The following is a 15,053-nucleotide window of genomic DNA, read 5'->3' on the forward strand; positions in this document are numbered from 1 at the left end:
GGAGTGTAGTAGAAATATAAAGTTGCCAAATATCTTCTTTTCTAATGTCACATTGTTCTGTTGTTTTACATAAAACCCTTCAGTTAAAAACATCGTATTGATATTTTTGTATCGCATTTGACATTGGTAATCCAAATCCAAAGGTTAGGTAAAGTTATTTTACTTTTATATTGTGATACTCAGATTAAGTTACACTTTTGGTAACTAGCAGTTGTAACACAATAGATGTTTTAAATAACCCTCCTAACCCTGGTAGGAGTGAAGTTTTTAGGGTTATGATGTGAAGCTTACAGACATGGAGTCTCTGGGGAAGAGTGGTTTGGAGCTGAACACAAACTAAAGAAACTCCATGCTGCTGAATCAACTCCTCATCATGACCTACACCCAAAACATCCTTACATCACAAATACATTCTCAGGATAGCTGTATGAGGCTCAGCAGCCCTGGACAAGTTGGAGGAAATTCACAAAACCTGTCAAACATGTCAGATCATGTTTTGGAAAGAAACTAGGAGCTGTAGTGCATACTGTATTACGAGTTTGCTTCCTTCTAAAAGTGTATAAAGCAAATATTAGAGAGGAAGGGCATTTCAGTCTCCCTGTTTGTACCACAGTCAGAGATATTGATAAGAAAGTTTACTTTGACTCGACTATTCATTTAGAATTTGCCTCGGGACTACAGGACTATTAAGCATTTTCGCTAACACTGGTATTTTAACTAAACTTAATCTTTGTGTTCACTAATGTGCTCTGTACCTGTCAAATAAACAAATATAAAGTAGCATAAAATGGAAATGCTTAAATTCCAGTTCAGTATACTTGAGATGAGGTGATCATGAGAAAGACTACATGTTTCATCAACGTACACTGTTAAATATCCACAGCCAGATTCCTGATGATTGAAAAAGCCATGAAAGGGAAACTTATTTCTGACAGAATAGAAAAAAGTGCCCAAACTTGCACCAAATCCCAACTTTATTAACATAAACGGTATATGCCTACAACCCGTCATAAAACATGGCCGGTCTTTTCACGCTGTGTTTCTGTCGACAGAACATTTTAGTTAACAGGAAAACATGGAAAACAGTTTATTGGCATATGCCAGATTCATCTTTCAATAGTTTTAATTAAATATCAGGACTGGGGTCGACCTAAAGACAAATAAGGTGATTTCAGTCTGAACCGTCTTTTTGAATTTGGACCGACCCCGATCCATGACTGTGTGCTGACAGACGGAAGGGCAGACATGAGAAAAGGGGAAGTGAGCAGAAGTTTTATGACGAGACAAATATGTAGTCTCTCAGCGTTTGAATCCTTTTTACTCCACAGGTGAGCCAAGAGCAGATTGAAGAGAAACATCCAGCCCAGCGTCTGTTTGACTACGTATTCACAAGAGGTCACTGTGTCAAAAGGCTGAAAAACACCACACACACACTCACTCACACACTATCTTCAAATTCAACCAATGTAGGATTTTCTCAGAGAGCATCACAGTGACAGACGAGGCGTGGAGTGTTTCATGATCCCTCTGGCAGCCATATTGAAGGGACACAAACAAATGGAACAGCAGAAGCAAAAGTACTCCGATCCTAATACCACAATCTACAAATACTAAAAAAAAAAACCTGCTCGCACAATTGTCCTTTTTGAAATGTTAACATAATATTTTCAATTATTGACTTTATATTGATATGCTAAAACTACACTGTAGCTATTGTGCATATGACAAATAAAGCCTTGAATTCTTTGAGAAGTGAAAAGAAGCGGAAATAGGAGTAAAAGTACAATGTTTCCTACCTTCTGATATATAGTGGAGTATAAGTAAACAGAAGCATAACATGGAGATTACTTAATTAAAGTACAAGTTCTTCCAAATCTTACTCTGCAATTTTCAGTGTAAATTGACAGTTTGTTACATGAAGGATTATCCAAAAACATTTACAGTAAAGTAGAAGAATTGCAAAGTGACACTCTACTGCAAGTAACAATCCACCACTGTAACAATTCATTCAGTTAATTAAACAGTACATTAGAATGCTAGCCTAGGGCTATCACTAATGGACAGAAAATCACTGAATCATGTACTGTACAATTTTAGGGTATCTGAGTATTTTCCCTTTATGCTACTTTATACTTCTACTCCATTACATTTTGTAAAGCAATAAATTACTTTTTACTCCACTACCTTTATCTGACAGCCAATTGTAGATTCAGATTCATAACTAATATTAAATATAAATCAGCTAATGAATAAACATGGACATATAATCATGGGTTAAGTTATCCAGCAGAGGATATACAATCATTAAATGAGCATAATAATATATGGAGGCCAATACTTTTGCACTTCTACTTAGGAATTTAATTGCAGGACTTTGGAAACTGAGTATTTTTACCATTTAGTATTGCTACATTGACTGAAGCAAAAAAGTTTGATTACATCTTCCACTCCTGGTGATAGGTGGATGTTATGGGATCTCTATAATTGAACATTTGGGAATTGTAGCTGTTAGCATTTGATTTCCAAAAATAAACCTTATGATGATTAAACAGTTGCCTCGTTACATTTTCAATAAAGTAAGCCCGTGTAAGTGTTTTCCCCTCACATGACATCTAATGAATGTAACTGATTAGATCCAGAGTTAGCTATGAGAGACTAAGCATTGCCTGCGGACCCTTCAGAAGGAGATATGGCAGACAGAGGGATCAAACTCCCGATCTCTTTACAAGATGTTTCCACTGCTGTAACATCCGTTTTTGAATGAGAAAGTCCTACATTTTTATTTTGCTGCTGCAGACATTTAGCAGCTATAGATGAGGGGTTGTCGTCATCGTTTTAGAAGAGCAGAGATGACAACGCAGGAAGCAGAAAAATGGCTGAATCATGATCTGTTTTTTCTTTTTTTTTCTCCCCTTACACATCTGTTTATTCTTCACATTCCTCCCAGAAACTCGTCCTCCACACACCCGTCACCTATAGTATGCACTAGTTACACAAAGTGCACATTCATGTACTCAAAAATAAGAGAGCGGTATACATCACCACAGGCTTGGAGGGCATTTCTTTGGCGACTCTATGCCCTTTAAGGAGTGCACAGCTGGAGCAAAGAGATCACATTAATGAGAGGAGAAAAGCCTGGGTTCATTTCGTAAAGTCAGTGTACAAGTGCATACTTAAGGGTTGGGGTCTGTTTTAGATATATGCACGTAGGCTTTAAGAGAAAGCAGCAGCAGAGTCCCTGCCTCTCTTCCAGATGGAAGCAGCCTGCACACAGACAGGAGAGAGGCATTAGCTAGCTAGCAGGGCGAGCTAGCTTAGTTAGCCGCCCACGCCTCCAGGTCCGCCATGTCGTCCTCGTCTTCTTCCACCTTCTTCTTGTCTAAAAACAGGAGCAAACGGAAATAAACCTCAGATTTAATAATGTTATTCATAATCAGAACATTTGATTTATCCTTGGGGAAATTGGGTTTCGAAACAGTTGCTCCATTTTAGAACAAAATAAATGTTTAATTAAAACTAAAATATAATAAAATATTTATATAAATAAGGAAGTTAAAATACATACATAAAACGATTAAATAACATTAAATAGAATACAAATATTTATATAAATATACGAAGTTAAAACTGAACATGCATTCAAAAGATTAAAAAAAACAACATAAAGATGTTTATATAAACATAAGAAGCTAAAGTAAAATGTCAAATGTAAGGATAAAATAAAAATAAATTCATACAATATATGATATGGAAGCACATCTTTGAAAAATAACTAATTAAATAACAAATTCTGATTAATTGTGCGGCCCTAATTAGGGATGCCAGCGATTATTCGATTATTCGTTACAGTCTCCATAATCGAATATTATTTTAAAAAAATCGATTTTATTTATATATTTTTTTATTATTATTTATGTTTTTTTGTTTTGTTTTCTGGCTTAGTTTCAACCAAAATATAGACTAATGCTAATAATAGTAATAGTATTAACAATTGTAAATGGCCATTGATCACACCACCAGTTTGTTTTACTGTAAACTTGGAGGAAGCCTGCGTGCAGAGCAGACTGCTGCTGCAGCACGCTACACACCGACCCCGCCCCCGCCCCCACCCCCACCCTCCCTCACACGTGCGACTAAAGATGAACAAAGCGGCAGGTAAAAAGAGTTCCTCCTCGTGGAACTACTTCGAACTTATAAGTCCAAAGGAAGTGAAATGCAAGCTCTGCGAAAAGACGTTGGTCTATCACAGCTCAACCTCAGCAATGCGTTCGCATTTGAGTGCGAAGCACGCCAAAGAGATTACAGAGAAAGACGCAGCACAGCCGGCCATTACCAACTTCACTTCAAGGCCACGCCGTTGTGATGACATGCGTGCAGGTGAAATGCAATGCTGCTATTATTAATAATACAGGCTACAGCCTGTATTATTAATAGCATTGCAATAAATAAATTGCTATAATAATATTTATTGCAATGCTGCTATTATTAATACAAGCTGTAGCCTGTATTTAATAATGGCAGCATTGCAATAAATACATTGTGCGCGCATAGCGCATCTCCAAATAAAGGCAATGGCAGGCACTTTAGAAAATAACAAATAATAAACCAACATCATGTTGATGTTGGTTTATTTGTCGTTTATTTTGTTTGTACTGTTAAACATGTTCCAGTAAAGAAAACAACGGAATTCCTTTTGAGTTTTTTTTTTTTGTCCCGCGGGGGGGGGTCGATTAATCGATTATTATTCGCCAGAGCTGCCGAATAATCGATTTTGATCATGGTCAGTTTCTGGCAACCCTAGTACTAATATGTAACATGTATATCGTAATAAATGCTTTAGCGGTGTATAAATATGAATAAGATATAATTGCTGAATTGCTCGGTTTGAAAAGGTTTGGCTAATGATGATTGTGTAGATGTGTGTGCTGTTTGTGTGAGTATGACATAGACTTTTTACTTATAATAATACCTGGTCTCGATGGTAGTGATGTAGATGGTACGCTGGGTAGAGGAACGTCTTCTGTTCCTTGGATTTCCAGAAGATTTTTGTCCAGCTCTTCCTGTTCCAGCTCATCCAGCTCAGCCATAAGCTCGTCCTGAACACACACAAAAACACACACACATACACACGTGAGTTATCAATTAACCAACCACAGACAAAGACTAGTTTATTTTATAATAAAATACACACTTCTCTCATCTGAGGTTTTATCCATTTGATCTTAATGCCAGCAGCTGTAACTACAATAGGCGCTTTCACACCGCAGTACTTTTCCCACTTTAGTTCCGATATAGTTCTGAAATGTTGCGTTCACACCAAAAAGAGCCGGAACTAAAATTAGTTCATGAGAACCTTTTCACCCCCTTTTCTGTCCCTGCTAGAGAGCAGGGACTTTCGTGGGAGAAAAAGGTTCCTATGTCTGATTGGCTGGGCGGATTGCAAACCACGCCCCGTAAAACTCCCCAAAAGGTTTTGTGAAGCCGCCATTTTATTATCCTCGCATTAGCATTATTAGTATTAGCATTAGCCCAGCGCAGAAACGCCGAGAGACTAACTTATGGCAACACAAAATAAAACATGGGAGCGGTGGAGATGAGGAGGTGTCTGCGTTCTGGCGATTTACTCGGAAGGCTTCAGTAGAAGCTGCTGGGACTCCCAGCAGCTTCTACTGAAGCCAGTCCCTAACTCCGGGGACTTCCGGCCGGGGACTTTGGGCGGCAGTATACGCCGTGAAGTGGTTTGCGGCCTGCCAGTAAACCCAAAGCAGAAGAAGAAGAAGTGACGTCAGCGGCTTCATTTGCCTACTCCTCCCCCAGGGACTTATTCATGAGAACTAAAGAGTTCTCATGAACCTTTGAGGGAAAAGTACTGCGGTGTGAAAGCGCCTAATAGTTTATACATTTATGGAGACATGCTAAATCCTGGTGATATTCTTAAATATTGATGAAAGTTGAGGAGGGCCTCCAAAAGGCACATATTCACACAATATTACATTTTCCCTTTATTAATGTGTCAACAAGTCGAGTCCATTTGGTCAGTAAATTCTGAAAATATAAAATGTTTCTGCTCTTTCTTATGTTGCACTTACTTATTTACTTTGTCTTTTAGTAAAACATAGATTTTTTCACTACTGTCATGAAGAATAGAGCTGTGGCAGATTATTTGAGTCGGGTTCCTGATTTCCAGGGATGTTCTCACCTCGTCAAACTCATCCCCGAAACCGATCGGTCTGGAAATGACATCTGAGATTTCTTGAGCTACTTCCTGTTGTTCCGTGATGTCCGCCATCAGATCGTCTACTTTGTCTATGTCCCTGTGAAACACAAAGAGAGATGTGAGGATGTGTAAGTGAATGAATGAATACAAACATGTCCCAAAATAAACCAGTATAAAGTGGTGCAGGAATGAGTCCCAAGAGAGTGTGCATATCGCCACTTCTGGTTTGCTTGTCTTGTAGTCAATGGTTTTTAGAACATTTTTCTGGTTAAAAGCCAAAACAGGGTCTGCGTTCAATACAACTTAGAAGAGTATATTGACTCCACGACATAAAATACCCCACTGGTGAATGTCAGCAGCTTCTATGTTTTGATAAAATGTCTTATGAGACTACAAAACACCATCATGCCGAAAATTAGCCACCCTTAGATTAGCGGAGGTGACGTAAAGTCATGTGACCGTGCTGTAGTTTGTTTAAAGCCTAATGTTAGCTTTTAACTTCTGCCGATTGCAGTTACTCTTCAAAAATCATAAAAGTGGTTCTAATATGTGGAGATGATCCTGCTGAACAAAAGATGTATGTATGATAAACGTGTATTCGCCAGAGCTTATTTTATGCAATAATCCAAAATCTGTGGTAAAATCTCATTGGCTTTGTGTCACGGAGATGCTTCAAATGTTGAGGTCGGCCAACAGAAACACGTCATCCCTGCACCACTCTATTACATACTTACAATAACAATGGTTAAATGTAACCTGTCATATGTTTCTAAATGTCTCTTACATGTTTTCATGTGCAGCCTTCATGGCCTTGGCAGCGTAGCCCATGTTCTTGAGCACTTCTGTGTTGGTGTTGGCGTTCTCTAGTGCTTCCCTCTGGAACTCGATGGTGGATAGCGTGCCGTCGATCTGACCCAGCTGCTGCTCGTAACGCTTTTTCCTTTTCAAGGCCTGTAGAGCCGCTGCACAGAAACAGACACAAAGTTAGTTCAGGAGGACATTTCTTGTTGAAGCGGCTACAGAAACCTAATCTTGTTTCAAATCCCTGCTAATGCTGTCACAGTAAAACAGAAATTGGGGAATCACTTTTAGAAGGCCTAGAGGTAGGGATTAAAATGCTTCAGAGGAAGAAATCAGAAACGGATAGAAATAAAAATAAGGATACAATTGTAACAACCCCTTGGCAAACAGAAAAGTATAGAAATATATCCTACTGTACTTTAATTGTCTCCTTAATGTTGTAATATATGCTTATGAACATGCATTGCAACCTACTTAATGCATTTCATTCTTAATTACTATTATATTATTTTATTTAAAAATAGTAGTAAGCTTTTAGTTTTTTTCTCAGTTTGTTTTGTTTATTTAAAAAAAAGCTATTTGGCCTTAAGAGAAACATCCAAGTCCAAGAACGTCTTGTACGTCTTGTACGTCTAAGAACGAGACGGAAACAAACAGAGGATTCAGTAGCACTATACGGTACCTCAGGTCAAACTGAGGACAGCGATAACAGCTCAAGTAGACAGGAACTTTGGGACCTTTGGTAAGTCATGAGCAGAAGAGGGAGGCTGGAAGGCTGCACTGCTGTGAGATGAAATAAAGTGTTTGTCTTAATGAAACAGGACTCTGATAATCGGATAAAATCCTGTCTGAGCCAAATCTCTGTCAGTGTGACCTCAGGCTGTTTCGGGTTGTCCTCTCACTATTGCTTCCTGACAAGACCTGCATTTCATCCAGCTCACAGTATCAACTTAGAATAACCGGGATGATACATTTGGAAAAACGTATTTGGAGACAACCGTTGGATTTCCCCCTGATCTCAGACTGGGGTCGGTTGATAACAAAAAAGTGATAGTTGAAGTTTGTTTAAGCCATTAGAAAGATAAAGATGCCAAACATACACTGGTTCCATCTTCTTAAACATGCCATTATTTTATTTGAAGTAGGGCTGCACGATATTGGAAAAAACTGACATTGCGATTTCTTTCCCCCTGCGATATATATTGCGATATGAAAAAATACAGGAATTGAAGAAAAGACCGTTTGTTTTGTCCGCAAACCATCCTTTCTTGAACTTTAATGCTATACAATTGGTATTTTTTAAACAATATTTAACCGGATGAAGGATTTTAGTCACGGACGTCTGAATCTTAAAGGGGACCTATCATGCAAAATGCACTTTTGTACGTCTTTTATACATGAATATGTGTCCCCGGTGTGCCAGGGAACTCACCAAGTGTCAGAAAACACAACCCTTTTCCTCCATACCCAAACTCCATCGATCAAGCCAGTGTGGCTGAAACTTTCTCTCCCTCTTCTTCTCATGCTCCCTGTCACTCTCCTTTAACTCCTCCGGTGACTTTCTGTTATTTGAAGATTGTTATTTGCCCGGCGCTTGGCCGGTTACCGCTGGTATTAAAAACATTTTGGCGAATGGTTAGGTGGCGAGAAAGTCTGTAGTGAACGAACGCGCTCCCGCTCTGTTTGCTTTTCACCCAACAACGACAACCGCCTCACGAAACGCTATGTTGTAGCGTTAATAAACGAAACAATTTAACAACATTGCTTGTCAAAATACCTATACCACAGGACCATTTGAAAAAGAAGAAGTGTTTAGTGGAACCGAGCGGGAAAGTGGAAAGTACGTTATGCTGGCCCGGGGGGTCTAAATAGTGCTTCAGGGCCAGCGGGCCATTTCTAATGTCAGCCCTGCTTTATATTTCTGAAAATTTAATTTTAGACTGAAATATCGCAGTAAGGTATGGATGGATTGCCATTACATTTGGTAAATATATTCATGAACCCTTGACTTCAGGATTGACGAATGCAATACCCGTAAAAGTTGCAACATCCTCCCATCAAAAAACTATTCTTTCCATCATTTTGTCCAAACACATTTTATGATATTTGTGTTGAGTGCTTAAGAAGAAATGCTAATCCACTAAACTAAGTTGGTGAACATGTTCAACAGTATCTAACAACATATTAGTAATGTCATAATTATCATGTTAGCATGCTGTTAGCATGTAGCTCAGAGAACTGCTGTGCCTCTGTGCAACTTCACAGACAGCTCACACCATTTTCTTCATGTGGAAAACTAATCCATAGTTACATGTAGCTAAACAACGTTGAAACGCTGAAACTCAATGGATTTGATCACATATAGACCTGTATCACTGTATGTGGCTGCTTTGTTCCACTAGGAGCCAGACAGCAGCAGATTAGATTTGTCATCGTATTATATCAGCACCCGGCTCTTTTTCTGGACTGATAACGATATTACCTACATCACACAAATCATTATTAAATTATCGGATGCAGAGCTGCACTCAGCCTGCACACTTAGATGTTAGGTTTAGTTCTGTGACCCTTTGTTTTTCCTGTTCCTGGCACTCTTCAGTAAAGTAGGGCTGCACAATATGAGGAAATGTGCAATATGTGATCAAGTTATTACTATTACTTGAGATAAATGAACAGATATTCAAGTCTACACGGTTCTGCTGCTTTCCGTATAATGCTCAAACATATTGCTTTTTGGATAAATTCATAAGAAATACGTATTTCGAAAGTTATAATAAGGTTTGTCATAAAACTGGAAATCATTTCTTTCCAACACTCTTTTAATTGACAAATTGAACATTCAACTGAACACAAAAGGTGCTGAATTGCAGTATTTATTGCTTAAGTTGACATTGCAAACACGATTTTAAAGAACTATTATACTGTGCAGTCCTCAAGTACTATAGTTATTGTAACAATCTAAGCTTCATCATGTCAGTGAATAATTAAATTCATTAACTGGCTATTCTGGTGTCATTTGAACTAGAGGAGGGGCTTTCTTTTCTTCAGGCAGATGCTGATGAAGTCAGGGTCTGACTAAGTGTTGTGACAGGTAGGGATCACACTTAGTCAGACCCTGACTTCATGGGAAAATATGATGTAATCTAAATTACTGACTATTTTTTAATTGGTAATTGAATTTAGAAAAGGAAATCTGATCTGCCATGGTAACACGTGACCTGAATTGCTTGATGCCACAACCAACATGTCCCTGTACAGGAGTGCAGGAGGTACATGCTCATTGGATTCCCTGGCTGACGTCCTGCATTAGAAGCTGTTACATAGCCCCCCTCTATGGCTTGGAGGAATAACCCAGGTGGAAAATGTTTAACAAAGACTTGATGTCAAAGAGCACAAAGGGTGATGAGGTATTGTAGCAAAACGTGGTTAAACCTGCCATGGTGCAGATGCTGCTTTCACTACAGGTTTATTATGTTTACTTGTATGTATGGACTGTGGCTGCGAGGGAGTGCGGTCGTCTTTCAACCAGAAGGTTGTGGGTTCGATCCCAGCCCGCCGTGCAGTCAACATGTCGATGTATCCTTGAGCAAGACACTTAACCCTGAGTTGCTCCCGATGGCCAACGGTGTGTGAATGTTAGTTCCTAGAGTAAGGTGCTCTGTATGAATGGGTGTGAATGGGTGAATGACATGTAGTATGTAAAGCGCTTTGAGGGGTCTTAAAGACTGGATAAAGCGCTATATAAAGTACAGTCCATTTACCATTGTGTGTGTTATTTATCACCTGACTATAGGGAGGTTTACTGATTGGATGAGCTTGTTGAAAATCAGGTTTCAGGGTTTAAAGCTTGTACAATGTAATGAACAACAGGACTTTTAAACCAGTTTCAAATGAGCTAGCAGTGCACATGAGTTCCTGGAAAGGATAAGTTGTTGCATCATAGATGTCATAGCAACCACTGCTGGAGAATGGAAATATGCCTGTTTTTCCTGCCACTATGGTAAATGGTGTTATGACAACACTCCTGAAATGTGTCTATTTGAGCTGATGTATAATATAATGACTTCATAAGATGTTTGCCTTGGATTTGATCCAATCTGACAGATATTTAGTTACATGACTCAACTTAGTTGGACTCCGCAAAAGCATTCAAATAAATATAATAGAACATATAAGACAACCAGGAGCCAGCTGGTTGTTAAAAGTATTGAGTTTACTTTGAATGACTTGAATGCATGACTACAACTTTTCTTCTGATTGACTTTTGAAAAAGATAGAAAATGCATACATGCACACAGACCGTGACAGTGATGTGCCTAGTTCTATTGACTGTGTTATTACATGATATATTATTAACATAGCACCAGTCATTCATTACAGTATACTTGCTGATATCTTTATGCAAGAACCTTAACATGTTTAACCAGAGAAGTAGCACATTATGAAGTAGAAATAGTTCTAAAATAACAAGATGTTACATTTTAATGCATTTTGGATTATAATATATATTTAAAAAGTAGTTGGGTCCACTGCAACACTGCTGTCACAGCTTCAACCTGCAGAGTTACAACGCAGCTAACTGAAGAACGTTTTTTAAATGTTAGCGAAGCTCTTCTCCAACGTGAAAAATCACTTCTTGATGGATATTATGTTTAAAGTTGTCTGACAACATTTCACCCAGTCTTTATCTGGGTGATGACATCAGATCACAGGACTTTGAGTTTATACCTGGTATAAAGTGTGTTGTCACTTATTCCATCTTTCTGGCAATGCGATCTGATAGCAGACAAATGAGTTGAGCCGAGCCAGCTTGTAGCAGCGCAGGTCAACAGAACAGACGCTTTTTTGTCCAGTTGAAGTATAAACAAATACAGCTTTGAGGTTAATATGAGCTGTGAGTCCTAATGCTGCAGAACCAGCTAATGCAACATACAAATAATATAACACTATTAAACATGTGCAAGATATAGAATAATACAGTCATCTTTTTTTGTTTCACAATTGTTTAAGCAGTGACTTTTTATACAGGACTGAATCTACTGAACATGTATTGTGGTCAGCATGTTGACACCACTCTGTTGCTCAATAACATGTTTAAGTACATATTCCATATATAACCAGCTGAGTGTACTATTTAAGATTGTGCTCATTTTACATTTAGTTACTTTACTGTTTTTAGATGGAGGAGCATGTTATCGCTGCAATGACAACCTTCCAAAGTTTGCGTCACTATTCTGGAAAGTTGAAATGGCTGTGAAGTGTGGGATTCCTTAAAGCCCTTAGATCAGGGGGGGCAAACTCAATTTCATGGTGGGCCACATTAGCATTACGGTTGCACTCAAAGGGCCGGTTGTAACTATATAAATATACATATATATAAATACATAATATATATGAAATAATGTATAATATTATATTATTGCCTCTGCATTGGATTTTTATCGGATAGGGTAATAACTTCATAATTAACTACGTCTGAAAGCAGAAGTCTAGGGCAAATCATTGCAAGTCTCTTCTGTGCATGTCACAAAATGAGATGCATTGTGGGACATGTAGTTTATGGGCAACGTGCTTCTGTAAGGTAAGATAAGATGGATCTTTATGAATCCCCGTGGGTAAATTCAGTAGTTTAACAGCAACAGGGTGAGATTGAAAAACAGGACAGCGCAGATTCACACAGATTTATACAACTAAGGATAAATCAAAGATACAAATAAGAAAGATAAATAACTATAAAATAAGAAATTAATTAAAAATATATAGATATACTGTAAAGTAGCATGTAACCGTATAATAAACGTATTATATTCTTTGCAAGCTCTTGCGGGCCCCATCAAATGAAGCCGGATTTGGCCCCCGGGCCTCGACTTTGACTCCCCTGCCTTAGGTGAAGCCGTGGCTTTAAATGCAGCATCCGAGTGCTGTTGTGAATGAGCACATCCTCTACAGGCCTTACCAACACTACGTCAGTGCCACGTCTTCCACGTCTTCCACAACACAGTATCAAACCGATCATAGTGCAGTTGATAAGGATCATTGCCAAACGTAAAGTCCTGGCCGCTCCCTGTAAGCACTATTTGCTAGACAGAAGGAAGCTGCCTATGTTCAAATGAAACCCTGATAATCCAGAGCACATCATTCTTAAGGCACTTTTTGCCACAGTGCATACTTCTGTCAGTGAATGTATACAGTTGAAAACGTCATATGCTGACATTTAAAGCACTATATATATTAATGTTAAATTACTATCTTAAAAAGTCTTACAGGAATGCCTTCAATTCATTAAAAAGTCCCAAAATACTAAAAACTTCCTGAAACCAGAAAAGTTTCCATTTGATAACAAAAACGTTTTTTAATCCATTATCTTTGTAGAAAACAAACACGTTCCTATTTATGCAAATATGAAATAAGAGTACATATTAATGTTAGTTGTCATCATAGGAATCAAGAGAATATGTAATTACTCTTTTTCTTTTTGAAGTCACTATTTCGGTAATGAGCTACGAGCCTTCTTCTAAAGTCACACAGCAGAAGTATTTGGATACTTTAAATAGCCTTTCTGTCTGTGTTGTTAAACAAGCCTTAATCGATCAGAGCATCTGATGACAGGAACACTCTGCGCTGCATGGAGTCCACACAAAAAAAGAGTAGGACCTTTAGTATTTTGAAAACATTAAGCGTATTACCCGGATACTTTTAGCAAGAACTCATGAACTCAAAGCATGTCACAGGTCAGTTTGATTTTTGTCGAAGACTTTTTTTTTTCTTTGACTATTTGACAAGGTTCTCTGGTTCTGAGTTACATAACCTATTTTTGGAATTACTACAGCTATAATAAATGCAAGCTGTTAGATCATAAATATATGTACACTACATTGCCTTTAAATGAGACTTATTCTGTGTTTTAATACCTCCTTAACATACTGTTTTGTTCTTATTCCTTTGGTTGTTTTATTCTTGAATTGTTGTTAGCTACCCATTAATGCTATTTGCTTCCTCTTTTTTTGTTATTATTTCGATTTCTTGCCTTTTTATTCATTTGTTTATTCAGTTTAGAAATGTATTTAATGTTATTAAATATTTATAATTTATTTTCGGTTAAATCCGTAATATAAAAGATAGTAACGTACTTTTGACTGGTTGTCATTAAGTGAACTAGCTACTGTCTAGTAGCTAGTTAGTCAGACAGTTGGACGTTACGTTACAGAGCCACAGAGTGAATGAAACAATACAGTCAAGTTTGTAGGTTAGTAACTCTCACTTGTTGTTTGATGTGTCCCTTTCAGTTCATTTCATTCTACAGAAATAGTATTAACACTGTACTGTCTTTAAAAGACACATTTAGAGTCAGGTGACCGTGTTCGGGTGCCGTTAACAGGAGAGCCTGTCAACTTCCCGGTTCCTTTCCTGTCGTTAGCCCGCAGGCTAACTAACAAACTAACTAACTAGCGGTTTGACTAACCCGTCAACTTCAGGAGCTTTCTTTCTCACCTCGTTTATTTTTCGTGCCATTCTTCTTCGCCGTAACGAGCTCCTCCCCGATTTTCTTTTCTAAAAAGTCCTGTTTTTTGGCCAACATCTCCTCGGTTTCTCGGAGTTTCTGGATAGCCTCCTGGGGTGTCGGCGCTTTCCCACCCTTACCCTTGTCGCCGAATAACTTAGCAAACATCGACATTTTGTTAGTAAATGTAAACAATAACGGCTGATGTAACCGTACACGAACAGCCGGCCCTTTGTGGTACAGGACAGGTGGTCGTTAAATTGCTTGGTTGTCTTTCTAGGTAGCTATAACATTAGTAACCGAGCGGAGGGCTGCCGCTGCTGCTGTTGTTGTTATTTTTGTCTCTTCTTCCGCCTCTTCCAGAAAGGCCCCGTGATGTCATTACGTCAGCGCCGTTACGTGACTCATGCGCGTCATGCGTTCAGGGAAATTCACAAATGAGCTGTTAAAAATCTGACAGAAAAATGTATCTATTTTTAGAAATCGTTTACCTTCAGAATTACATTTCTTATTGATATAAAACTTACATTTTTT

The 15,053-nt window shown here is 38.3% G+C and overlaps 1 protein-coding gene across 1 annotated transcript; it reads right to left on the reverse strand.

The window, feature by feature from the left end:
• Positions 1–922: 922 nt before the first annotated feature.
• LOC117556362 (charged multivesicular body protein 4b-like) lies at positions 923–14,868 on the reverse strand. The gene is made up of 5 exons (XM_034231660.1): positions 14,510–14,868; positions 7,002–7,179; positions 6,200–6,314; positions 4,970–5,096; positions 923–3,379 (listed from the first exon to the last, which is right to left on the reverse strand). The coding sequence occupies exons 1-5, from the start codon at positions 14,691–14,693 to the stop codon at positions 3,315–3,317; spliced, it is 669 nt and encodes a 222-aa protein (XP_034087551.1). The 5' UTR covers positions 14,694–14,868; the 3' UTR covers positions 923–3,314.
• Between the last annotated feature and the right edge of the window lie 185 nt (positions 14,869–15,053).

This window comes from Gymnodraco acuticeps, unplaced genomic scaffold (assembly GCF_902827175.1).
Source record: "Gymnodraco acuticeps unplaced genomic scaffold, fGymAcu1.1, whole genome shotgun sequence".
In the NCBI taxonomy this organism is placed as follows: domain Eukaryota; kingdom Metazoa; phylum Chordata; class Actinopteri; order Perciformes; family Bathydraconidae; genus Gymnodraco; species Gymnodraco acuticeps.